General features: G+C 35.3%; 1 protein-coding gene across 1 annotated transcript; it reads left to right on the top strand.

Moving 5' to 3' along the window:
- The first annotated feature begins 597 nt into the window (after nt 1-597).
- tgfbi (transforming growth factor, beta-induced) lies at nt 598-26,050 on the top strand. Its single transcript, NM_182862.1, is given in 17 exon segments — nt 598-737; nt 956-1,054; nt 10,885-10,949; nt 13,707-13,864; nt 14,017-14,181; nt 14,372-14,518; nt 14,601-14,742; nt 15,216-15,428; nt 16,362-16,499; nt 16,583-16,728; nt 17,177-17,313; nt 21,678-21,808; nt 23,346-23,470; nt 24,076-24,178; nt 24,264-24,325; nt 24,451-24,475; nt 25,017-26,050. Coding segments are annotated over 17 exon segments (2,034 nt in total). The 5' UTR covers nt 598-621; the 3' UTR covers nt 25,079-26,050.
- The last annotated feature ends 306 nt before the right edge of the window (nt 26,051-26,356 follow it).

Raw genomic sequence — 26,356 nt, 5'->3', positions numbered from 1 at the left:
GCATATTCAGTTAGAACTGGATCTCATTTCCCAAGTGAACGCAAAAGTCACCTTTTTACAAATCCAGCGGTCATAAATTACCTCATATTTACATCATATTTAGTATGAAAAGCTAAATATTATTTTTTTACAAATTTGTTTTTATTTTTTTATTATTTAATTAGTAAATATTACTTTTAAGCTACCTTTGTTCAGAGTGACTCCAGTCTAAATACGATTACTGAACAAACATTTAAATGTGCAAATAATAGGTCTCATTAAAAAGCAATTTGTTTTATGAGCAGTTTACACATTTTCACCACTGTTTTATTGATAGAACTACTGTGCACCCTCTACACACGCTTTACACTGCTACTGTAGTTTGCTTAATTAATTTTACACGCAGATTTTATGCACAGTTACATGTTGTTAAACTATATTAAATAGTTAATTATAAGCCTATAAACGTTTGAAGTGTTACAGAAGCTCTATTTGGGTAAAAATGGTTACTTTTGTGATCCAGAAGTGAAAGTGTCGTGTTGCTGAAGCTCCTCCCCTGAGCACGAGCACCGGGGTCTCGGTATTTAAGCGGGTCTCCGCTGCATGCAGCGCCGCTGTGGAGTGCGCGCGCAGGGACGCAAGATGAAGCGCTTGACTTTGTTTGCTCTGGCTATCACCTTAATCGCGACTGTTTTCGCCGCAAAATCCCCGTATCAGGCGGTTCTTCAACACAGCAGAATAAGAGGAAGAACTCAGGGGTAAGGGCTGTTCTGCAGTGATTGGTCACTTGAGTCTTTCATTATTTATTTTGAAGACTAATAACTTCTGGGTAAATTGGATTTAAACCGTGAAGACATCTAAACATGCACAGTTTCTCCAACATAAGTGGAAAATAACTTTTCTTTCAACATGCATGAAGCATTTGGTGAATGCATGGAGCATTTAAAGAAGAGTGTTTGTATTATTTTTGTTGCAGCCCCAATGTTTGTGCTATGCAGAAGATCCCAGGGTCGGATAAGAAGTACTTCACCAACTGCAAGCAATGGTATCGCCGCAAAATATGTGGCAAACCAACGTGAGTTACCACAAATTTCTTATTAGTTAATCTATCTATCTATCTATCTATCTATCTATCTATCTATCTATCTATCTATCTATCTATCTATCTATCTATCTATCTATCTATCTATCTATCTATCTATCTATCTATCAAAGACAGGTAAAGTTGTCGGGATAAATAATTTTTTGCAAATATTTGTCAGCCTGTCTGAACATGATGTATATTTAATCTTGAATTCTATTGTCTTTTCAACTCGTGGAGAGAAAAACACACCTAGGGGATCACTAGAAGGAAAATATTTCATCAGTTGTCATGTGCAAGAGTTTTTCCTACATTCATGGAATTAAATTTCAAATCTAGATTTGACGACCAGGATACTTAAACGGATAAACAAACTTAAAAGGATAGTTAACCCTAAAATGAAATACACTCTATTCACGCATTCCAAACCATTGTGCATTTCTTTTTCTCTTGAACACAAAAGAAGATATTTTTGAAGAATCTTAGAAACCAGTAACCATTGACTGCCATTGTAGCAAAAACTAATACTATGGAAGTCAATGGTTACCAGTTTCCAACATTTTTCAAAATGACTTCTTTTGTGTCCAACAGAAAAACAAAACTCACTCAGGTTTGATCTACAGTAAGTGAAGGATGAGTAAATTATTAAATTTAAAATTTTGGACGAGAAATAAAGTGTTCAAACTTATATAGAATATTTTAAAATAACTCTGTTAAAGGATGAAATTATTACATTTTTAGATGCTGAAGTAAAAGGACACTTTGACATCTTTCAATCCCCACTTTTGGTTATTAAGAGCCACTTTTCTTTGAAACTCTGCTCAGGGTATTTGAGTTCAAGTTGACAGTAGATATAGAAGAGCGTTGTGTAGTAATGGTTTCCATATGTCTCTTGATAATTGGCTTCAGTCTTTGTGGGGTTAAATTGCCTAACATCCTGAAGAGTCATTAATGTGAAGCTAACAAATATCAGTGCTTTTCTGTCTGAAAGCTCTTCAGTGCACTGAGACCTGGATCACAATTACAACTTGTAGCAACACCGTTTGACTGACATCTACTTAATGTCCCCATGGGGTGAAAAGGTGTTATTGGTTACATGAACATTCCAGAGACAGATATTTTAGACTTCAGGGGGAACTGCATTTTGGCGTCTACGATACAGGATTAAAACTTTCTGGTAAAAGTATCAATAAAAAAGGGTGTAATTTGTCATTTTGCTACCATATATTTTTTAATGAATGCAAGTATGTTGGAATATGGAATGAAGTCTGGTATGTTTATACGTGTATTGCAGACATTATGTAACAGATTCGTGTTGCTTACATAAGGTGTGCATACTAAGTAGGTAAACCAAAAAGTTTTGGGGGTGGTTTAGTGTGTAGAAGTGTTTTTCAATATTTGCATGTCCTGGCTTAAGATAATAATTGCTGAAATGGTCAAACGTTTGGGGTCAGTATAATTTGTAAATGTATTATGCTAAACAGGAGTACATTTGTTTGGTCAAAAATATCATACATGTACATATAATTAAAAATATAAAATGACTGTTTTCTATTATACTGTATTTAAAAACAAAATTAAACTTAGGCCTTAATGCTCCAGTCGTCAGTGTCACATGATCCTTCTGAAATCGTTAGGATGCTGATGGAATGCTCAAGAAACCATTACTGTTAATATAAATTATATAAACTTTTGTTTTCAGGATTCTGAACAGCATTCATTTCCAATAGTAAGTTTATAAATATCTTTTCTCATTTTCATCCTTGTTAATAAAAGCATTTTTTAAATTATTATTCTGGCCCCAAAACTATGCACATTAAATCTTTAAAAGTGTGGGAGAGAGTGTGGGGATTTTTTTTCCTATTTTGTAAAATTTAGGTCATTTAGCAATACGTATGTGACCCAACTTTGGTTGGCAGTAATACTGTAAAATGTACGAGTGCATGATAAATTAATATTAACAAATGCGCTGTAAAACTATAGCACAGTTGTGATTGTTAATTTACAGTGTGCTTGTATATTGTACAGTATTACGAGTGTACTCACACTAGATACAGTTGCCTTGAAGCATGACAAAGCGAGTTTGTCCTCCCCTTCCCTGAAGGCCTGCACTCACATTGCATGTTGTGACTATTCATTTTAACAGCAAGAGAAGCTCTCTCACTCAGCACGGGAGATAGCTTTAGTTATATCGTTTTGTGTTATTTTAAGTCATATAGGATGCAGTGACACGCAGTCAAATATTTTGCCAAAGCAATCTGAGCTCATAAATTATCATAAAGTCCTTGTGCTGCACGCATCAGGAGGTTTGCTGAAGGTGCTGCTGATGTGTAGTGGGGGATTTGCATCTTAAATAAACTACGACATATTGCGTTCACTGAAAAGTAAGAATGATTCATGAATCCATATAAAACATTAACTTAAAAGTAATGTCGCATCTTCAGTTTCGGGCTCAGCCACATTTTGCACTCACACTGTAAACGTACTGTGCCAATGCCCAACCGAACTGCACTCTGACACACCTCTTCCCACCAAGTCAGGGCTTCAGTTAGAAGTTAGCACTCAAGCTACAAACGTACTGTGCCAAAGCAAAACCGAACCGTGATCTGGCACACTTCTTCCAACTGGGTCAAGGCTTCAGTTAATGAAGAGTTAGCACCAAAGCCCAAACGAGCTGGCCAATTTGAACTGCACACCGGCCTGATTTAGAGCACTCACACTTGTCAAACAGACCGCGAAATTGCATCCTTACTGGCAACCAAACTTTCATGTAATACTGTAAATTTTACAGCAATTTTTACAGTGCAGTCATATGGGTCGGTTTATTGAAATTGGCATTTATACATCACCTGAAAGTTGAAAAAAAGCTTACCATCAGTCTTTAAAAGAAAAATATTTGACTGGAATACAACTATTGGAAGAAAGAGATTAGTTAACTTTACTTTAACAAATGAAAATACTGAGAAAAACATCTGTAAAGTATGTTCATCACATTGCATGTTATTAATCAAAATTTGTTAAAATGTGCTGTAAAAAGTGATTAGTTAACTTTACTTAAAAGGTGAGTAAATCTGTTGCCTTAAAAATCATTAAATAAATGAACTTGCATAATTATAAAAAAAATAAGTTAGGTCAACTTAACCTTTCCAAGATACAACAAATTTACCTACTATTTAAGTAAAGTCCATATGTCGCTTTAAAAGGGTGGTCCAGAGTGTATTTTAAAGTCTTGGTTGTGTTTATAAGATGCAAAGCAATCACAAAGTGTGCTCATCCTTCGTTTGTAAAAAAAAATCACAAAATTTTTTTCATAAATTTCACTTTGATTATCCTAGTTCATCCTATCATCCTAGTTGCTCTGAAAGGCCAGCCCTCAAGAGGCTCTGATTGGTCAGCTAACATAATGTGCTGTGATTCATGGATCGGCTTCAAGTCACCAGGAAAAGCGTCACACCCCTACAAGCATGTGCTTTGTGCATGTGCTGTGTAAATACTGACATTCAGAATAGCTATTAGCCGTAACAGTTTGTGCCTGAATCAGACAGAAAATGACACGGAGGACACAGCTGAACCTCATGCCTGCTCTCTAAAATAAAATCTGACAAGTGTCTTTCACATGATCAGAATAAGTGTCATGATCGAAATAAGCATGTATACGTAATATGAAACATTCACTTTTGTTTTGCGAGTTTGTTATTTGTGATGTAGAATGCAGGGAACGCATCTGCATAGAAAGACACTGGAGTGCTGCTGAAGATTGTGGCTGTTTACAGCGCTTTGTTGGATAAAAATGAATTTTGTGGCTAAATTGGTAACAGTGCCAAACAGCATTTCCCATTGTTTACATCCTTGTTTACATCCTTGCTACAACATAATGTTAGCGCTAGAAACTGTGTATATAATAGATATATTTTAACAAATAAAAATACTTACAGTTTGTGGCCCACAATCCACAGCTTCATCTATTATGGTAGGAGCTGCTCCTTCATTGAGGAGTTTTTAACCAAATCAAAACTAGCACTGAATTGGGAGAGATTCTGGAAGCTCTCCTTTGTCAAATGCTAACTATAGATATTTATAATTCTCTGGAGCATAATTAAAATTATATTGTAAGCACTTCTCTCTTTGTGTTGTGTCCTGTGGAAGCCCAAACACTGAAACAGAAGCAGCTTTGTGTAATTCGCAGTGTTTGGACTGCATTTTAGCTTTCTCAGCTATAACATTACAGCACCTTCTGCCCCGCCCATTTGATACGCAGAGTGTATGCGCATCACCTGAAGTGTTTGTGATCTCAAAGCCCAGATGTATTTTTTGCAGTCCCCAAACTTTGCCCGCTGTAGGCTTTGCTAAGCCAATTCTGTAAAAGCCAAAGTCTCCCTTTGCAGTGAACTTTGAGCGTCTTACATTTAGAGATATTGTTTATGTTCACACAGCTACATTACACATCAACTAAAATTTATAATATGAAATCGTAGTGGACCACCCCTTTACAGCAATAGGTTTACTCATGTTTTTCAAAGTAATGCAACTAATCACTTTTTACAGTGTGGCAAAAATATACCCGTGCAATATAAGACATAAGACCACATATTATTCATTTATTTTTTGTCATTGTTCTTTTCCTGCATTACTTCTTCATTTGAATATTTAAAAGCTATCTGGCAACTCATATCAGGAACAAGACTTAAAAGTGTACTCGAAATCTTGAGACAGAGGAGAACTTGTTTTATTCATCTTCCCTTTTTCAGACAGAGTTTTCTTTCATAGCGATTCTCAAGAAAACAAGGAGGAAGTCAGATTTGCTGTGGGTGCTTGGAAGCTTTTAGGAAATGGCTTCAGCTGGGAGTCCTGTAGAAGGTCTTACATCCCTAAACACACACAAATCATTGACCTGGTCTGAAGGAGTTTTCCATCCGTCTCACGGCTGTGTGAGAAAAAAAGTTGAGCTTTGCAATGAAAGGACGTACCTTACTCAGGAAAGCTCGAGGTTGGGTGCTTTGACACCGAAGTTCACTTGATTTACAGAGTTTTTTGGGGTTTTGAAATTTGGGGTCAGAGGAATTTTGAGGGAACAACTGCGCTCTTTGTAGGGCTGGTTCATAAAGGTCAGTGCTGTGAAACAGGACGTTTCCAGGTCATTTAAGGAGAGACCAATAACTTTTTCACCAATTACTCCCTCTAGAGCTCTGCTTTTTATAGACACCTGGAACCTTATTTTAAATAATATTTGTGACCCTGGACAACAAAACCTTAAATTGCACAGATATATTTGTGAGAATAGCCATCAATGCGTTACATGAGTCAAAATTAAAGGAAGTAAAGATCATCTTCAGTGAAGACATTTTGTACATTTCCTACTGTAAATTTATCAAAACTTCATTAAAATTTAAATATTAAAACTTGATTTTTAGTTTTTGATAAAATCATTACAACTTGAAACTTGAACATTTTCATAACTATTTGGACAACTTTAAAGGCAGCTTTCTCAATATTTAGATTTTTATAACCCTCAGATTACAGATTTTCAAATAAATGTATCTAGTTGTAACTGATTTTGTAGTCCAATGTTATATGTTGGATTAAATACATCTATAAAATGTAATAACTTGGAAATTCATAGTTAAACACATTTTTGGAGATTTTTTTCCTGAAAACCAGATGCAAAAACTAAATATACAAAACAGTTGTCATTTAGAGCAGTGTTTCTCAGCCACATTCCTGGAGGACCACCAGCTCTGCACATTTCCTATGTCTCCTAAATCAAACACACCTGATTTAGAACAGCAGCTCATTAGCAGAGACTGAAGTCTTTGTAATGGGTGTGATAGACAAAGGAAACATCCAAAGCAGTGCTGGTGGTCCTCCAGGAACATGGTTGAGAATCACTTATTTAGAGCATAAAATGATAATTGATGGAATTAATTCATACATATTTACTTTAAGATTCAAAATGATTAACTTCAGAAGAGTTATGAAAGCAATATATATATAAATATTTGTTATAATAACCATGATTTTTCCACGATTGTCATTCTGAAAAGAGCCTAGATTAAATGACATTACTTGTATTTGAAATTTGGAATAAATCTTATTAGACATTTATAGATAAACACAAATATTACAACAATTTATACCTGATTAATCCAGCACATTTAGAGAACTGAGAAGTTTCAAGTGGTTTATAAAATTTTCCATAACTGTATAATGGTATTTAAAGCAAACCGTCAAAATATCAGACTTTATTTCATGTTACTGGTATTTATACTTCAAAATTTGATAAAAATGTATGATAAAGAGATACTTTTGCCTTTAAAAATAAGTAAAATATAGATTGTCAATATCTACTTTTTTCCTCCTTTTGAAAAGACATCATCATACTTTCATTAATGTTATCATTGGATGTGAGCATTTTTGGAAAAGTGATGAATCAGCTAAAACATCCATACTCTAAATATGGATATTTTTTTCAACATAGCGTAATACAACTTTCACAATTTTTCTAGGAACCTCTTACCACACCACTTGAAAGTGCACAATACGTAAGTTAGACAGCCTAACTGTTTATTTTGTCAGAAATCCATGGCTACCATCTTTGCTTATGTTGGCAGAAGACAAACAGGAGTTGAGTTACCATCTGTTTTGATAATTAGTTCAATGTGCTTCCCTCATCCGTGTGTTTTACAAGTCTACCCCATGCCTGAATGTCAGGATTGTTGTCTGTGTTTAGATTTGCCTTTTAGTTTTCCACTCCATCATACTCTAAGATGCTTTGGGTTACTTAAGCCAGTATGCAAACAATTTGTTGGAATTGGTATGTGAGCAAGCTTTTAACAAATATCTATCAGATTCCTCTTTAAATGCACATACCATGGAAAATATCAAGTGTTCTGGATGTTCTTTACCACATTACCTTCCGTTAAAGAACTGCAAGTCAAAGAGATAATTATGGCAAGAAAAGGAATTATGGTAAAAAATATATATATATATATTATGAAAATCTGAAAAAGAAATATTTTTAGAACTTCTATTTTAATATATTATAAAACTTTATTTAATTCTGCAATGGAAAAGTTAGATTTTTAGCATGTCATTACAGTCATTACCCCAGTCCTCAGTGTCACATTGTCACAATCCGCTGGTATATGGACCACAAGTTCCAGTTGTGCACCATGCACACTCACACCGGTTCCTAATCCTGACTAATTGCAAACTCACAAATATTGTCAAAAAATTATTACAGGGACTTTAAATAAAGCACACACATATTTAATATATGTGCACTGTGTATATTTATTATACATTTATAAACACACACACACACACACACACACACATCTGGGCTGAGTCTTGTTATACTGCTTCTGTGAACATTACGACACGTTTCCCATGCCTTGCTTTGCTGTGTTTTTGACTCTCGCCTTGTTTGTTTGTTTGCGTTGTATGCTCCCTGCCTTTTGACCATTCACCTGTGTATTGACCAAGGCTCTGGATTCCCTGTATACATCTGTTTGCTCCTGTGTTGACTGGAACTTGTAGTCCATATACCAGCAGATTTGTAGTCTTTATAATAATTATAATATTCTGATTTATATATTTATTTATTTATATTTATATTTTTTAATTTTGCAATTAAAACTTAATTTTACAATTTATTGTTTTCTTCCAGTACATGACAAAATAATACAAACACAGTTTTAAAAAAGTAGGCCTGTTGCATGTAAATCCAGAATATATACATCAGCTAAAATTACGAAAATTACAATATTAGGACGATACGAAATCAAGTAAATAATAATAATAATAATAATAATAAATCAATTTAGAAAACAACAACAACTAATAATGAAAAGGTAATATTATTGTGTTATGAAAAGAAATAATCACATAATACCAAAAGTCTTTCCGAAACTGGGATATGCACAGGAACTCAACCCCTGTTTTGTCCTTATTATGTAATCTGTAAAGCAAACATTCATATGAAGCTGTCTTAGTCATAATATTGACCCTTTTTCAGAGTTTTAAAATGACTCTAGCCATCACAGAAACATGATCACTGTGAACTTTGCCTTTGTAATATTTGGCATCTGCTTCCTATCTCCCAATAAGCATAACCTTGATGACACTGGAGTTCCAAGCCATTAGCTCCAAAAATGTAGTTTAGTGCCAAAATAGGCTGAACAAATGAACACAGATACAGAGTCACTCAAATAAAAATGCCTCTCTTTTGAACATTTCCAACAAACATCATTATTTGTCAAACCCATTGTATTGGGTTGAACAGGTGTAAATTAAAACATGTGCATAAATTGTTCTCCAGCTTCTCTATTTACCTGCATTTAACAGAAAAGTTTTTCATTCTTCAACCCGACTGCATTCCTAATGTTCTTTTCCCATATTGTCTTTAAGTTTATTCTTGTAAACTAACTTAAATTCATTTGTCTGTAAATGTATGGAGCTAATAATATGCCAAAACAATCTGAATTTGAATTGTGTTAATTTCAATTATTGACAGGCGGTTCATTCCGCTGTGGCGACCCTGGATTAATAAAGGGACTAGGCCGACAAGAAAATGAATGAATGAATGAATTATTGACAATTGTAATTTAATAAATCTGAATATTTATGTGCCATTGAAAATTGTTTTAAATTTGAATTCCTTAATTTGAATTTCATAACTTGAATATTGGAACATCTGAAATTTAAGACAACTGAATCGTCTACTCTTCCCTGATGATCACCCTTGACCTACATTCTGCTGAATATGAGAATTTCACAATCTGAATTTCTTGTTTTCTATTTCACAATATCATGTTCTAAATTTCTTCATCTTGAAAACTTTAAATTTTATTTTTACCCAAAATCTGCAGTCTGTGGATTCAGAACACAAAAAAAATCTAAAAAAATAAGTTTTGAAAATACGTTTATAAAAAAAAATCAGCCTTAAAAATTTCAGTTGTCTTTAATTTCAGATGTTCAATATTAAAATTCAAAACAATTTTAACGGGATACAAAAATTCAGATTTATTAAATTGAAATTAACACAATTGAAATTTAGATTGTTTTGGCATATTATTGGCTCCATATAAATGAACATTTTGGGATAAATTAACTTCTTTAATGTTCTTCACTGAAATATCTCAATGAACTGTAAGTCAATAAGCACAGACAAGCAATAGATAAAATGGATCTTTGATTATTATTTAGTTCCATACACCAACCTTTGTCATTTTTACTTTCGTTCTTCCTCTGTAAATTCACCCTCAGTCTCCTAAATTTGTGTTATTTAGTTGTCAGTTGGTAAAAAAGCACGTACCACATTAGTAAGCGGTCATAGCATTTTTCTTAAAAGGAAGAATGTCTAAGCGAAAGCTATATGTGTCAATCTTCAGCATCCAAATTACTGTACCTTTGCGTGGTGGTTCCTAGGAATTTCCCATTGTTTTTATTGGCAGGACTTCTGGCCGTAGAGTCTCCTCTCAGGAGTTTCCCTGGCCCATACTGTGCCTCTGGATTCTTCTGCTACCAAAGGAAATTAGATTTTATGACCCTCTAAGACCAACTCTTGCACAGACCTTATTTATTATGGAAATACCTGGCAAGAAATGAAATGAAGAAGCACAGTATATCTTAAGCCGTGCAGTTTAAAACACTTTGAGGAGTGTGTCGGTTGTCTCCACTCCAGTATTCACAGCAATAAAGAGAGAAATATAGACCTGATTTCCTATAAAAGAACTCCCATTTCCGATGGGATCTGTTGAGACTCTTTTGTTAAAACCAACAAAGCTGTGCTGTTTTTGACTGTGTTTTTGAAATTCTCTTTGTAGGGTGATCAGTTATGAGTGCTGCCCTGGATATGAGAAGGTGATTGGAGAAAAAGGCTGTCCGGCTGGTATGTAACTATTTAATTTCATTTCATTTTCCTTCAGCTTAGTCCCTTTATTCATCAGAGGCCACCACAGCGGAATGAACCACCAACCTATTCTGCATATATTTTACCGAGCGAATACCCTTCCGGCTACAACTCAGTAGTGGGAAACTCCTATACTCTCACATACACACACATACGCCACGGCCAGTTTAGTTTATTCAGTTCCCCTATAGAGCATGTGTTTGAACTGTGGGGGAAACCAGAGCACACCCAAGCCATCACGAGGAGAACATGCAAACTCCAAATAGAAATACCAACTGACCCAGCCGGGAACCAGCGACCTTCTTGCTGTGAGGTGACAGTGCTAACCACTGAGCCATCGTGTTTCCCGTATGTAATTGTAATAGAAATAGCATTTCTAATGTGTGGGCTGCCTGAGCGTTCTGGGAGGTGATCAGATTGCTAAATCAGTATAAACTTTAATGAATCAGATATATAATGCTGACTTTAAAGGGATGGTTCACACAGAAAGCTAAATTTGATCATAATTAAATCGCCCTCAAGTTACATTTAGTCATTCAGCAAATGCTTTTGTCCAAATCAACTTACAATTGAAGAGGCATTTAACGATTTAACAAGAGACACTACAAACAAGAAATGCTAATTATACAAAGGAATTGTTAGTACTCAGAGAATTAAGTGTTAGAATAAGGAAGAGGAGTGTTTTTTTAAGAGAGAAAGGTGTTTGCTACTGGTGGTTTGTCAAGTCCACTCACCAGATCGAAGCACACTTCATAAATGCAAACATTTTTTGTTAGTTGTTTTGAGATATGGACTGATTGTTAGAAAGTATCTGGTGCAAATGTGAAATGTGAAAGTAAAAGATAAAAGAGTGTGTTTTCTTAAGGTGGTTTGTCAAGCCCACTCACCTGTGTGAGGCACACTCAAAATTGCATGATGTTGTTTAAGTTGTTCCAAACCTGTATTAGATTCTCTATTTTGTTTGTTTGTTTGTTTTGCTTTTGACACAAAAGAGGATTTTTTTATGAATTTTGGCAATCAGACAGCTGAAGGCCTCCACTGTTGAAAAGGTAAAAATAAGTCAGCTACCTTCTACTGTCTGGTTATCAATATTTGTCAGGATATCTTCTTTTGTGTTCACAAAACAATGAAACAGTCGGCGCCAATGGTGTAGCGGTTAGTGTGTTGACACGTGCACTCTAGTGCTCAAGGCGACCCCCCATCTTGAGGCCCTATGCCGATCCTTCCCTTCTCTCTGCTCCCAACAGTTTCCTGTCAATCCTCTCTACTGTCCTATCCATTAAAAAGTGTTAACCCTGAAAATAATAATAATAAAAAAAGGCAAATTAAATAATTAGTTTCAGGGTGAGTAAATGGATTAAGTTGAAAGCTAGAAACTTTAAGATTCATCGTCTGGTGTCTGTTTTTCAATATGTTATAGTGGAAATGATCGTTTAGAAAATGTAGGATTGTTGTTGGAGACAATTTAGGTGAAAAGTAAAAAGATTTGCATTTGGGTTGCGGCTGGAAGGGCATCCTCTGCGTAGAACATATGCTGGATAAGTTGGCGGTTCATTCCGCAATGGTGACCCCTGATTTATAATGAGACTAAACCGAAAAAAAAAGAATAAAAGGAAAAAAGTTTTTCAGTTTTAAACTGCTTTTCAGTCCAACCTTTAAATAAGTGAATGTGTGCAAAATAGTATTTTCAGTGATTTTTCTGTGTACTTTTACCTTTTAAAAATGGCCTCTCTCAAATATAGACCATAATACTGCATGCAATACTGCCTACAAGTCAACAATCGAAATACATTTTTTGGGGTTAATCCATCTAACGAGCAGTTTAATGGCAAAATAAACTGACAAATATCGTGTTATAACATGTAATCAAGTCAAGCCAAGTCAAGTCAAGCTTTATTGTCATTCCGCTATGTGTGTGGACATACAGAGAAATGATATGTTGAGTCTTGCAGGACAACAATGCTACATAATTTAATCATAAAAATAAACATAACTAACTTATACTATTAAATTCTTAACTATACACATAAAGCTGTGGTCACACTAGAGTTTGAGTATGTGAAATTCTGTCAAACGGAGCTGCGAAACGGGGCCGAATTAAACAAGATGATTAGACATTTAAAAAAGCGAGCGATTGGTCCGTATTTTAATATTTCTGTTCAGAGAGGTCTCACGTAGTCAAAAGGTGCGATTTCGCACGTCAGAGTTCACCAAGCTTGAACTTTGCAATGCAGCGAACTGCAAAACGTGTCGCATGAGCTTGCATTTCCGGTCTGACGCATTTGCGTGCGTATGAATGGAAGTCTGTGGGCAGAAAAGTCCAGTGTGATCGCAGCTTAAGAGAGGCAAGACAAGTACCTCTACATGAGACTGAACAATGTTTAAGGTCTAATATTGTGCAAGAGTTATTTAAGGATGAAGCAAGGTTTTATCCTTAGATGTGGCAATAATAATGTATAATTGATTCATGTCCACTTGGAATTATTATTGAATAACGCATGCCAAGGTGTAAAGTACACTCCGCCTTGCAACTATATCACCACCTTGAATGTGCATTATTTTCTGCTATTTCACTGGCTTGTCATGAGTGTTGTGCACTCTCTTTGTTTATGTATGAACACATTGGTGGTGTTAGTGTTTTTGAGGGGGGAGGTATCAGTAAGAGCACTGGGTCAAGAGGGAGCTCAGTTTCTTAGAACAGCCCTGAACAGTAAAATCTTGATTTCTTTTTCAAAGCTCTACCTCTGGTGAACATCTATAAAACCCTGAGTGTGGTTGAAGCCACCACAACTAAGATGTACTCCGAGAGAGCGAAATTGCAGGAGGAGATCGAAGGACCCGGCAGCTTCACATTCTTTGCTCCCAGCAATGAGGCTTGGGCTGCACTTCCCACTGTGAGTTCCCAATGCGTCTCCATAGATCATGTAGAACAAATAAAGAGTTTCCAGTCATTTTCAGGCTCCGAGTTCCCAGAATAACATAATATATTGTCTACCAAACTGTAAAATATGAAGATAAGCTCAGTGTTGTTCAAAATGTGCTGTAGGAAATTCTGGATGCCCTGGTGAGCAACGTCAACATTGAGCTCCTGAACGCGCTGCACTACCACATGATCAACAAACGCTTGACTTCTGAAGATCTTAAGCACGGCTCTTCGTTCTCCTCCATGTATCAAGACTTTGATGTTCATATCCACCATTATTCTAACGGAGTAAGTCAGATTTGGTTGACTGCTTGAACCTACAAGAGAAGAAAGTCTTGTTTAGACTGGCTTACTGGAAATATTCTGTTTACTTTATCTGTAGTTATTTAATGCCGTTATGAATTGTGTCAACTAGCATTTACACCAGATGATTTGTTTGAAGTTGTGTGTACGTTACCAATGATATGTGTGGTTGCAGATCGTGACGGTGAACTGCGCAAGGCTTGTGAAGACAGATCAGCATGCCACCAATGGAATTGTGCATGTTGTGGACAGAGTCATCACTGCCATTACAAACGATGTCAACTCTATTATTGACACTGATGATGACCTGGACACTCTGCGGGTAGATTAAAGGAATTTACTGCTTCTTTTTTTTTTATGTGTTATATAGTATGACTGATACATTCAGTGACCTTTTCATTCAGACTGCAGTTGCCGCCGCTGGTCTCACTACCTTGTTGGAGAACCAGGGTTCTTATACCATCTTTGCACCAACGAATGAAGCCTTTGAGAAGATTCCTCCAGATACACTGACCAGAATTTTGGGAGACCCTGTTGCTCTTAAAGGTACATTTGGTCTTCATCAGCATGAAATTTTTACATTTTACTTCTAGAATTTTACTAATTTCTGAGGGAAATGAAATAATAATTTTTAAAAAATGCTGAGTGGGGTATAATTATATCCATTTGGAGTTAACTGAATTGTAAAAGGAGTTGTTAAGTGCATAATAAATAGAACAAGGTGTTGAAGGATGCTAAACAGTATGAGGGGTTGTAATAATGTCAGCCAAGAAGAAAAATCCATCCAGAATCCATGTAAACTGGTATGGTTTGCAAAATTCACTTAGCAGTGTTCAGGAATATGCAAAAAGATTAGGGAAAGTCTGATTTTATGTTGGGTTTTACACAGTTAACATTTAGATGCTGCAACATTTTTTGTCCAAGCCAGTTGTTATATTTTGTCTTTTTCCAGTAGCACAGCTGTGCTGCTGTTGATATGTGTTGTCATATGGCCATCTTTTTTTCTCAATCCCCTTTAGATCTGCTGAATTTCCACATTCTGAAGAACTTACACTGCTCTGAGTCCATCGTGGCTGGAACTCCTCTGGAGACCCTGCAGGGCACCATGCTGGAAGTCGGCTGTGATGGTGAAGATTTGACCATCAACGGCAAAGCTGTCGTCACGCAGAAAGATAAGCTTGGAACCAATGGAGTTGTTCACTACATTAATGAGCTTCTCATTCCTGACTCGGGTATGTCAGTTATTAAATTACATTTTTAAATTACATTTTCCGCATCACTGAAGTGGTTCTAAATTTTTATTAAATTCTTTTATTTTCTTTCTATGGAAGTCTTAAGATGTTTTTTTTAAACCCACTTCTGTCTTCAACAAAAGAAATAAATTTAAACAGGTTTAGAACACAAGTGGAGGATGAGTAATGTTGGTGTCTATCTCTTTAACCACCTTAGAGATGCCCTTTAAAGTAGTTCACTCAAAAATGAAAATTACACCATAATTTACTCACCCTCAAGCCATACCAGGTGTATGTAAATGACTTTCTTCTGTCAGATGAACACAGTCGGAGTTGTTAAATGTTACATTTTATTCAGGCTCTTCTATCCTGTACATAGTGTTTGGTAGTGGCCACTTTTTGAAGCTTTCAAAAGTGCATAAACCCATTGTAAAACTAACCAATATGCCACCATGGGGTTAATACTTGTGTTTTGAAGGAGGTCTATGATTCTTTGTAACAAAAATATGTTTAATTTATGAACTGAACTTCTGGTAGCTGCCGAATGCATGTTTTACATACTTCATGGCTGATATCTGACTCAATGTATGAGGCATAAAATAAGAGACATTTTTAATGGAAGAGTAAGAGTAATATACTGTATAACAATCTAGAGTAATGCTAAGCAAACTGGTTTTCTTGCTTGTTGTTGTCTTCTGTGATGTGTTTCTACAAGGCAAAGTCATGCTCAAATCCTATAGATGCCATTCATACAATTTGCAATTGCCACCACCAGATTTAAACGAAGTTTGATTTTTGAAGGCTATTTTAGAATCAATGTCATACTATTTTTTTCACTAATTAACAATTCATTTTCTTTAACTTGAAGGTACTTGTTTGAATTTACTCTTGAACCACGTTGTATTCAGCCCTTTCTTGTTTGTTTGTTTTTAGCCAAAACCCTGCTTGAGCTTGCAGAGGGATCTGTTGTTACTACAGCTGCAAAGCTTTTTAAAGATGCTGGTCTTAATGATCACCTGGTCGGCTCTGAGTCTGTGACCTTATTAGCCCCCCTCAACGAGGCTTTTAAAGGTTGGATCACTCAATGTTCTTTAATCTAGCAGTTGAGCCTTACGAAACTCTGTATTAACTCTAATTGTATCATTTGTGTGCAGACAAGAGCTTTGCTATGACTCCTGACATGAAAAAACTGCTGAGAAACCACATTCTCAAGGAGAAGTTTTCCTCCAAGAGCCTTTATCATGGGCAGGAGTTGGAGACCCTTGGTGGACTGAAACTTAGAGTGTTTGTGTTCAGAAATGTAAGTGTGGGAATATGCGGATTGGATGGATTTAAAAGAAACCCAAATTGCTGCTATTTTTAAATGAAACATTGATATGTATTGATGCTGATAAAAATGTCCAGTAGAACAGTCATTTTGATGACAGTGGTTAAGGAAATAAATCCCTCTTGACCAGCGCTTGAATTATAACCCAGTTACCAATCCATCAAACACACATAAGAGCCTTTTTTTCCAGCCATGTTGTAGCTGGCAGTGAGGATGGTATAGTTCTGTCTGCACGCTCACATTTCTGCTTTGTAATGGATTTCACAGACCACCGGAAACCTCTCCTTTGGATCACCTTAACGTTTTCCACAGCTCACTTCATGCATCATTATCGTCTTGTGAGAAAAAGAGAGCTTTGAAACGAAAGCGCTGATCTGTATAACCACTAACCTTAACCGTTTCACTTGCTTGGATGTTGCAGAACCTGTGCATTGAGAACGCCTGCATTGCCGCCCATGACAAAAACGGCCGCTATGCAAATATGTTCCTCGTTGATAGTATCCTGACGCCCCCCCAGGGAACTGTCATGGATGTCCTGAAAGCAGATAATCGTTTCAGGTAAGATGATCCGCATATTTAAACTAAACGTCTTACAGTGAAGTCTTAAAGTGCCCTGCTCTGCTTTTTTTTCAGTCATGTAGTGTGTAGAAAGTCCTACAATCCTAGCTCTTCCATCCTGTATAATAGCGTTTGGTAGTGGCCATATTTTAAGCTTTCAAAAGTGCATAAACCCATTGTAAAACTAACCCATTTGCAACCATAGTGTTAATACATGTCTTATGTAGCAGATCGATGCAATTTTGTGACACAAATGTTTTTAATTTATGAGCCCAAGTCAGCTGCCGAATCCACGGTGGTTAACAAATGTCTTGGCTGATATCTGACTCAACATATGAGGCAAAAAATAAGACTAAATGATTTCAACTGTAGAGAGTCCTACATAAAATTGTTTGTTTGCGCAAGCAGCTTGTCACAACCTGGTTACATTTTAAAGTTAAGCATCTTTTTAGCTGGTGAAAAAATAGCGACAGCGTTGTGCTGTGTGTGTGTGCCGTCTTGAAAGTTTGTATGACAGACATTTGCAGTCAAAAAGCTGAATCAGTGAAATGCACATTGTGGAGTCTTTACATCCTCCTTCCTACTATATGTTTTCTATTTCCAATTCAGATTTATATTCACATTTAGTAGAGGCTTTGTAACATGATGAAGCTGCACCAATCATGAAATAAATCATGATAGGGGCATTATTTTAGCAAATGCTCATGTGGGTCATATTTCAACAAGATATGCGCATACCCAGTGTTCATAAATGTGTTTCATATTATGTGTTTTATGTTGTATAGTGTTAACAGAAGATGTTTTCTGAAACACATTAAAGAAGTAATGCGGCTGTACATTTTATAGACCAGTTGAAATGCAAAAGTCATGAATTTAAGTCATGACAGGAGCATTATTTTAGTAAATACTCCTGTGGGTCGTTTTTCAATAAAGTGGCAAACAACCTACACTGTCATGTATCCTAGGGTACTGGTTGAGTGTGTAATGTATCTGTTTGTAAATGCAAAAATTTGTTTTAAAGATTGATAAGGTCTCCCAAGGTTAAAACGTACCAGTTTGCCTTTTGTTGAGGTTCGTTTGGACAGGTGTGAAAGCGACTCGAGAGTGCACACCAAACTTGGACCAAACTAGTGTACCGTGATTTTCCCAAAGAGGTTGTCTTCAAACAAACCCTGGAGGGGTTAGTTTGTTGTGAGAATGTTGTGAGAATTTCACGCTTTACCACTTATGGCAGCTCACCAACAAACGTGAAGTTGTGAGGAGGTCCATAATGCCTGCCGAATTTTCTTCTGCTTTTGTTACTTCCATGAGATTCCCACGCATTAATTCTGACCATTCAAAATGCAGTTCGGGAAATTCATCTAGCCAACGACTGATGTGGATATTGTCACGTGATTGATTTTGTTTTGGTTCAGAGCAGTCTGGTGTGAAACAGAATCAAAACGGCTGAAAATGTCATATATAATTTTTGATCGTAGTTCAGACCAACAGAATGCAGGTGTGAAACTATTTGCAAAAGAACAAAGAAATGGATTCCAGTCTTTATCCTGCACTAACATACACTGATTTTTAATTACTTTGCAATAAGCAGGCATTTGACTACAATCTAAGTTTTTGATATTATCGTGATGTTAGTTTGAGCTAATCTGCAACATTTTTTCAATGTGAAAACTAATAAACTAATTTCAGGAGGAGCATATACAGATCAGGCTCATTCATCACTTACAATCATTTAATTATTCAATCAGCACTAGAACAAACCCCTATAAATAATCAAGTATGTTCTACCCATTTATCTCTCTTGATCTTTAGCATCCCTCCAACACCCTATCACAGCACTTTGAAACGAATTTACTTTAGGGGGAGCATTTTGTGACTGGGCTATGCACTGCACTCTGACCCCTCTCTAACTCTCTCTTATCTGATAAAGGAATAACAAGTGTTAGGGTGTCCTTCCGAGCCTTGTAAGAGTCTTCTTCCCGGACAGCACTCCAAATATGCCTAAACTTATTAGGGCAATTATTTGTGAGTGCAAACACTTGAAGTATCATTATAAAACTGCACTCAAAAAGATTTGTTAAAATAATGTCAAAGTTTCTGTTCTTGTCACTATGTGTGCAAGTGCTTAGTAAGCTTCTGGGTCTGAGGTGCCGTTTACACAAGCACATTTCTGATTTAAAACACATATGTTTTGTTACATTACACATGGCTTCCACATTACTGTGCCATCTTAAACCCATGAAAATATAGTGTTTTGAAAACATTGAAAACCCCATTATGGTCAGATTTCAGTGCATACAGACTGAAACAAAGACTTTTAAAAAAATGTAATCTGAGGCTATCCACAATTGCTAGCGCACTGGCCTTCTGTAGGGTTGAATATCCTTTTAATTTTAGTGATTCGGGTTCTGATTCTGCTTATTGAATCTGGTTCTTATTGATTCTCATGTCCGATTTCAACATACTTTATTTAATTGCATGGTTCCCTGATTCATCAAGCTCCTCACTATAATACGTGTGGTAGACAACGTGTACAGATACCAGCAAGATATATCTATGCCCAATCTGCAGAATAATCTAATTTCGAGAGGATCACGTGCTTATGACTATTCATGGCTTGTTCCACATTAGCTAACGCTTGATTTACTAATCAAATGATTCCTAACTCACTATAAATAACCAGAGTTTCCCACCCACCCCTACTCCCCCTCCTTTCTAGATGGGTGACACAGTTGCCCAGTGTTTAGCACTGTTGCCTTACAGTAAGAATGTCTCTGGTGAAACTCCCTATTAAACCAGTTGACATATCTGTGCGGAGTTTGCTCGTTCTCCCCGTGCTAGCGTGTGTTTTCCCCAGGTTCTCCGGTTTCCTCCTACAGTCCAAAAAACACGCAACCTAATAAACTGAACATACCAAATTGGCATCAAGCCCTTAGCAAGCCGTATATCTCCTCAGCCACCTTATATCTGCCGTTAGCCAGAAATAAGTCAGGGGAGTTCATTGAGATCTACCTGAACTCAAACTCCCCTCTCGCCCTCCTAACAGGAGGGAGCTCAAGGCTTGAAGATCTTATAAACCCAGGGCTCTCTCCAGGGACAGCATGCCTAGCAAGCTTATTACCAATCATCAGCCAAGTGTGAACTCTTGAATACGTCATTTTAAAATGAAAATGCTCCAGTGTAAATGTAACGTGAAATTCAGATATGCTAATGATTGTTTATTTTCCAACATCCAATGTCAGTGGTTAATCAATATATCATAGCGTTTAAGGCTGCTTATAGGATTGGTGTACTTTAACCTTTCAAAGTTAATAAAAACATGCAGAACTTAAACTTGTTATTCATGGAAACTCTTCCCCTCTGCTGTCGCTCTCAAATAAAATTTTGCCTAAATGAATGGCATTTGGCCCTTAAGACACATGAGAACAAATGGCATTTGCTGTCAAAAGGTCCTAGTGCAGCAAAGCTCTTGAGTCGTATATTTTGTATTTCTGATGTTTGCTTTTTTTGGAGTTTGACAGACCATTTGTTTTTCATTTAGAACAAAGAAAAAATAGTTTTGCAGGCGTGTAAGAGGATTATTTTAGTTAAATTGTTGAGACACTTCTGTTGTTTTTATTCATTTAAAAGCTTGTTTTATAAAGTTTAAGTCATTTATTGTGTATTTGTGTCTGTATTTATGGTAGAACTTATGTTGAAGTTCTATTAGTTAAGCATTAATGGTTAACGTTAACATTATTAACATTAATTAACAATGAAAATAATCCCAGAGCATTTGTTAGATTTTCAATGAGAATTTCAACATTATTTTTAAAACTAACATTTAACTTATAGAGAAATTTAACAAATATTGTTTTTCCATTTTAGTTCAGTAGTTCAGGGACCAAGCTGACAAGAAAATGAATGAATGAATGTATTATTTGTTTACTGTAAATGTTAGAAATGACAAAAAGTTGAGTAATTCTTGACAAGATTTAACATTTCCTTTAAAATAAGCTGCTAAAGCCAATTCAAAGTGATAAACTATAAACTACATAACAAAAAGGTTTTAACCTCACACTGATTTACCCAATTTTCCATATAAAAACCTAGAAGAAGAAAAAGTTCCAGCAGAAAGGGTGTAATTGTTTTCACAGTCTTGTTGAAAGAAAATACACAGCTGCTGTTTCTCACCAACATTTACAGGCTTCAGTGTCAATCTCTAAAGCTTTTTCCTAATGATCGTGTTCAAACTTGAGACCGTAATTTCCTCCGATTTCAGATGACCTTTTGAAATGTGCAGTTTGAGCTGTCAGTTTAATTGTCTTTTATAGCCTAAAGATATGTTCCTAATAATGTGCACTAATGAGCTTTCATCTGTGCAGCACTTTGGTTGGCGCCATTCAAAAAGCTGGCTTGACGGAGCTCCTGAATAAAAAAGGAACCTACACCTTCTTCGCACCAACCAACGCTGCTTTCAGTGCATTGCCGTCCGCTGACCTCAACAAACTCATGAGTAATGTCTCACCTTGTCAGTCAGTCAGAAAAGCAGACGTTTAGTGCATGATTACATATATTCTGGTCAGATTTACTTAAGTGGATGTGCAGCATATTCAACACTTATTGTGACCTTGGATCGCAAAATAAGTGTCTATTTAGGGAAATGAAATGTAATCTGAAAGCTGTATAAATAATCTTTCCATCGATTGGCAATATTTGGTCAAAATACAAATAACCTATTTTAACTAATATTTAAATAATCGAAAAGTTGAGAAAATTGCTTTTAAAGTTCTCCAGATAGAGTACTTAGCAGTGCACACTACTAAACAAAAATTAAGTTATAATGTGTTTACTAGAGATGTCCTGATAAGGGTTTTTTTGCCCCCGAGTCTGAGTCATTTGATTTTGAGTATCTGCCGATACGGAAATCCAATCCGATACTTCTGTAATACGTTAATAAAAATATAGAAGAGTAAAGAAACAAATCCAATATGTTCCTTATTTTTATTTAATTCACGTTAATTTAAAATTCAACAATTCTGTTTACAAACAGAGCATTTCTGTGAGGTAACTTGAGCAATCAAGTAATAAATAACAAATTCTTTACTTTTGGACTTTAGTGCAACAGTAAATATATTAAAAAAAAAATTCTCTGTGGGCAATGCCAAGTTTACATACAGTATCTCATAGTTTGCTATGGCAATGTTGTTGTCATCAACTTTAAAATATCTCCAGACCTCCAGAATAAAAGCAACAATTTTATCTCAATGACAACATAACAAAGAAAGGGTTTCTAGTGTTTTCACTGACCAAATAAATTTGATTTTTAAAATATAAACAAATATTTAACATGTGCTTAGATAACATATATGCAGTGCTCAGCATATATCACAAATCTATCTTTTAAATTCATATTTTTAATAGGAAGCTATACAATATTATATCTGTGCATATACATTAGATTAGTCAGTACTAAAGCCAAATCTGGAGCTTCTCTAACCAAATAACTTACGATAAGGGTCCAAAAACTAGTACAGCCAAATTTATTTGTTATAGAAAAATATTAAATACAACTTTTAAAAAAGAGGAAAAATCAAGAGAAGCAAAAAAAAAAAAAAAAGTTTTGTTGAAATTTTGTAGGTTGTAATTAAGTTTTGCAATATTTTGCTTGAATTTAATTGTATTATCTTTTAATTTCTAAATATGTTTGGTGACTAAAATATTATTTTAATAAATAATTTCTGTTTAATAAACCTGTTTTGTTTAAATGCACCAAAATACATTGCCTATATTCACTGAGAAATTGATACAAATATTCATTTTCAAAAAGGGGTGAACTCAATTATGCTGAGCACTGTATATACAATTTTGTTTGTCAGTAAAGACACATAAAATCTTTGATTGTTGTTGTTCATTTGTCAGTTAAATAAAAGTAAATGTGAACTGGCAAATTACAGCTTCTTCATTATACTGCGTTTTACAATAATCTCCCATTTTTTTTTCAGAATTGTGTTTGTATTTTCATCTGATGTTTTTCTGCTTTGAAAACATAGGAGACCCTAAAGAGCTGGCTAACATCCTCAAATACCACATTGGAGATGAGTTCCTGGTCAGTGGAGCTGTGACCTCTCATACCAGACTGAAGCCCCTAGCTGGAGACAAACTGGAGTTGGGCACTGTCAGTATACTGCCATCAATCTCTGCTTATTATTGAGATACGTACAGGCTGATGTATTGCTATGGGAATGTATTGCTATGGGACTGGGGTTAGATTGTGTTTTATGCTCACCAAGGCTGCTTTTATTCCAACAAAAACAATAAAAACAGTCATATTTTAACAAATTTATAGAACATATTTCTGTTTTAGTATATTTAGAATGTAAATAATAGCTGAATAAACCAATATTGAAAATACTGACCTTAAACATTTGAATTTTACTGTACATTTATTTCTTTAACAAAAATCTAAAATGATTTAATTACTGTCATGTTAGTTCAAAATATATACTCTAAGAATATATAGTATTACTGTAAATCAATTTGAAAGTGTTTTTGTTTATTTAGTTTATTTTGTGATCTTTTGTCACTAAATATACAATCACACACAATTGAATAATTACATTATTGAACATTTATTTTAAAAATTTCAATAACTTAGAATAACTAAAACAAGAAATAGAATAACTATAATAAAATATGAAGCAATATATATTTAAAAATAAAATATTCCCTACATTTAATAACTCTTTTTGTTCATTCAGTTTTTTTCTTTTTTCTTTTCAGCGTAACTCAACCATATATGTGAACCGTGTGCCTGTGGTGGAGTCTGATCTGATGGCTACCAATGGAGTTGTGCACGCTGTTAATGTCATCATCAAGCCACTGCGTAAGCCAAGGATTCCTTAAACACTGTGATAAAAGAACTATATTGTTTTAACAGTTCATAACAGCGATGTGTCCATCTGTTTTAGCTCCTAAAATTGTGAGTGACCAGGCCGAAGGCTCAACAATCAGACGCACATCTGCTGTCAGGGTTAGTATATACAATAAACCAATTTTCCAGTACTTTTACTTGTTTATGAATTGTCGTTGTGCCTCTAACTTATTTATAAATGATAAAGAAAAATGTTTATATTGGGTTTTTATTTTTTGTTCTAGGCTGGGTCTCAAGTATCCAAAAATGGTAAGTAATGTTGGCTAACTTCACTTTTCTCACATCAATGCAGTTATTAGTCTCATCTGTACTTTTGTGATGATACTGAAATACAGCATCATTGAGTACACCCCATTTTGAAAACGAATATTTTTATCCATTTAGAGATATTTATTAAAGTCATGCTTTAGTCACCAAACATATTTAGAAATTAAAAGCTAGTCAAATTAAATTCAAGCTAAATATTGAAAAAAAATTAAACTCAATTTTTTTTTTTTTTTTTGCTTCTCTTGATCTTTCCTCTTTTTAAAATTTGTATTAAATATTTTTCTAAAAAATATAAATATGGCTGTACTAGTTTTTGGGCCATTATCAAAAGTTATTTTGTTAGATTATCTCCAGATTTGGCTCCAGTACTGACTGATCTAATGTATATGCACAAATTTAATATTGTATAGCTCCCTATTGAAAATATTAATTTAAAAGATAGATTTGTGAGGGGTGTACTCATATATGCTGAGCACTGTATGTAAAATAAAATAATAAATAATAATTTTTTGCCACATTACAGATGATCTCTTCCAGAAGGTTCTGAGAAGTCACAGCAGCAGAACATTGTCTCGTGTCCAGTAAACGCTTTCTACAAAGTAAAACTGTAGTTCATTTTAACCCTCACCACTTTCAGAGGATGGAAACACAGAGTTTGGTGTCTTATTTTAAGAAGAGCTAATTAGAAGATTAAGAAAATCCAGAGAACAACATACAGAAATCTGAAAATGCAAAGCAGTTCAACAATGCATTTTTTTCAAATGCCGAAGATCCTTGGATGGAAAGCAGTGTTATTTTTCAAATCTCATAAATTGATTATATCAGGTTGCCATGGCACTTCATGTGTTATGATTTATTCAGTCTGCATTTTTGAATCTGATGTCGGTGTTCGATTTATCTTACTTTGTCAGATTGTCCTCCCATTTAGAAAAGTAAGTTGCACATTTTGATGACGCATTATGCTACCCATCAGGTTTTGCTACCAGTGTTAACTTTAATGTAGAGTAGTGTGATATGAAGCTGTAATATCGCCCTACCTAATCCCAAACCCCAACCTCAGAACCATTCAAAAACAATGTTGGGAGCATAATCTGATGGGTAGGAGGAAATGTCAGGAGACCAGTTCATTAATAACATTTTTGTATTTCTCTCTTTATCATTTTTGTAATGTTTTTGGTTGTATTTGTTATACCTGTAGCATGTTTGCATGGTTTAAGCTGGAACAAATGCTATTTTGTGCACATAAAAAACGACCAAAATGATGTCTTCATGTGTAATGTAAGACCTGTAACTTGTGCAGATTATTCATGTTTATATGCCAAAGATATTTTGTGAAGAACCAAAGATCACTGTCTGCATATTTCATTATAACATGACTGTTTTGTAGCCACAGAGTTATAGTTTACATATAACTAGTAAGTGCCCTTGAATGTAGTTTGCGCTGTCTGTTACAAGCCAATTTGTCAGTTCACTGAGCTGAATTCACAATGTGGTGGATTGTCATAATGTGTTGATTAATGTGTGTGGCAATAAAACTCTCACTCAGTTGATTGCTCACATTATTCATGACTAAATCGTTTCTCTGTTCGCTCGCTTGAATGTAAATTCTGCATGAAAACCACAAGCAGAAAAATTCCAGCAGTCACTATTTAATGTTTATCATTGTTCCTGGTGTAGGTGATTTTAGCAGAAGCTGGGAGGAATATTCTAATTCTAGAAGCAAAGACTGGAAAAAAAGATGTCTTGTGCAAGATCAATATTATCTATTTTTCCAGAAGAATTGTTTCTTTTCACCGGCCACTTTATTAGGTACACCATACTAGTACCAGTTGGACCCTCTTTTGCTTTCAGAACTGCCTTAAT

The sequence above is a fragment of the Danio rerio genome, chromosome 14 (assembly GCF_052040795.2).
Source record: "Danio rerio strain M-AB ecotype USA chromosome 14, GRCz13ab, whole genome shotgun sequence".
NCBI classification, from domain to species: domain Eukaryota; kingdom Metazoa; phylum Chordata; class Actinopteri; order Cypriniformes; family Danionidae; genus Danio; species Danio rerio.
Note: the sequence above shows the minus strand (reverse complement) of the source record. Positions and strands in the feature narration are given on the sequence as shown.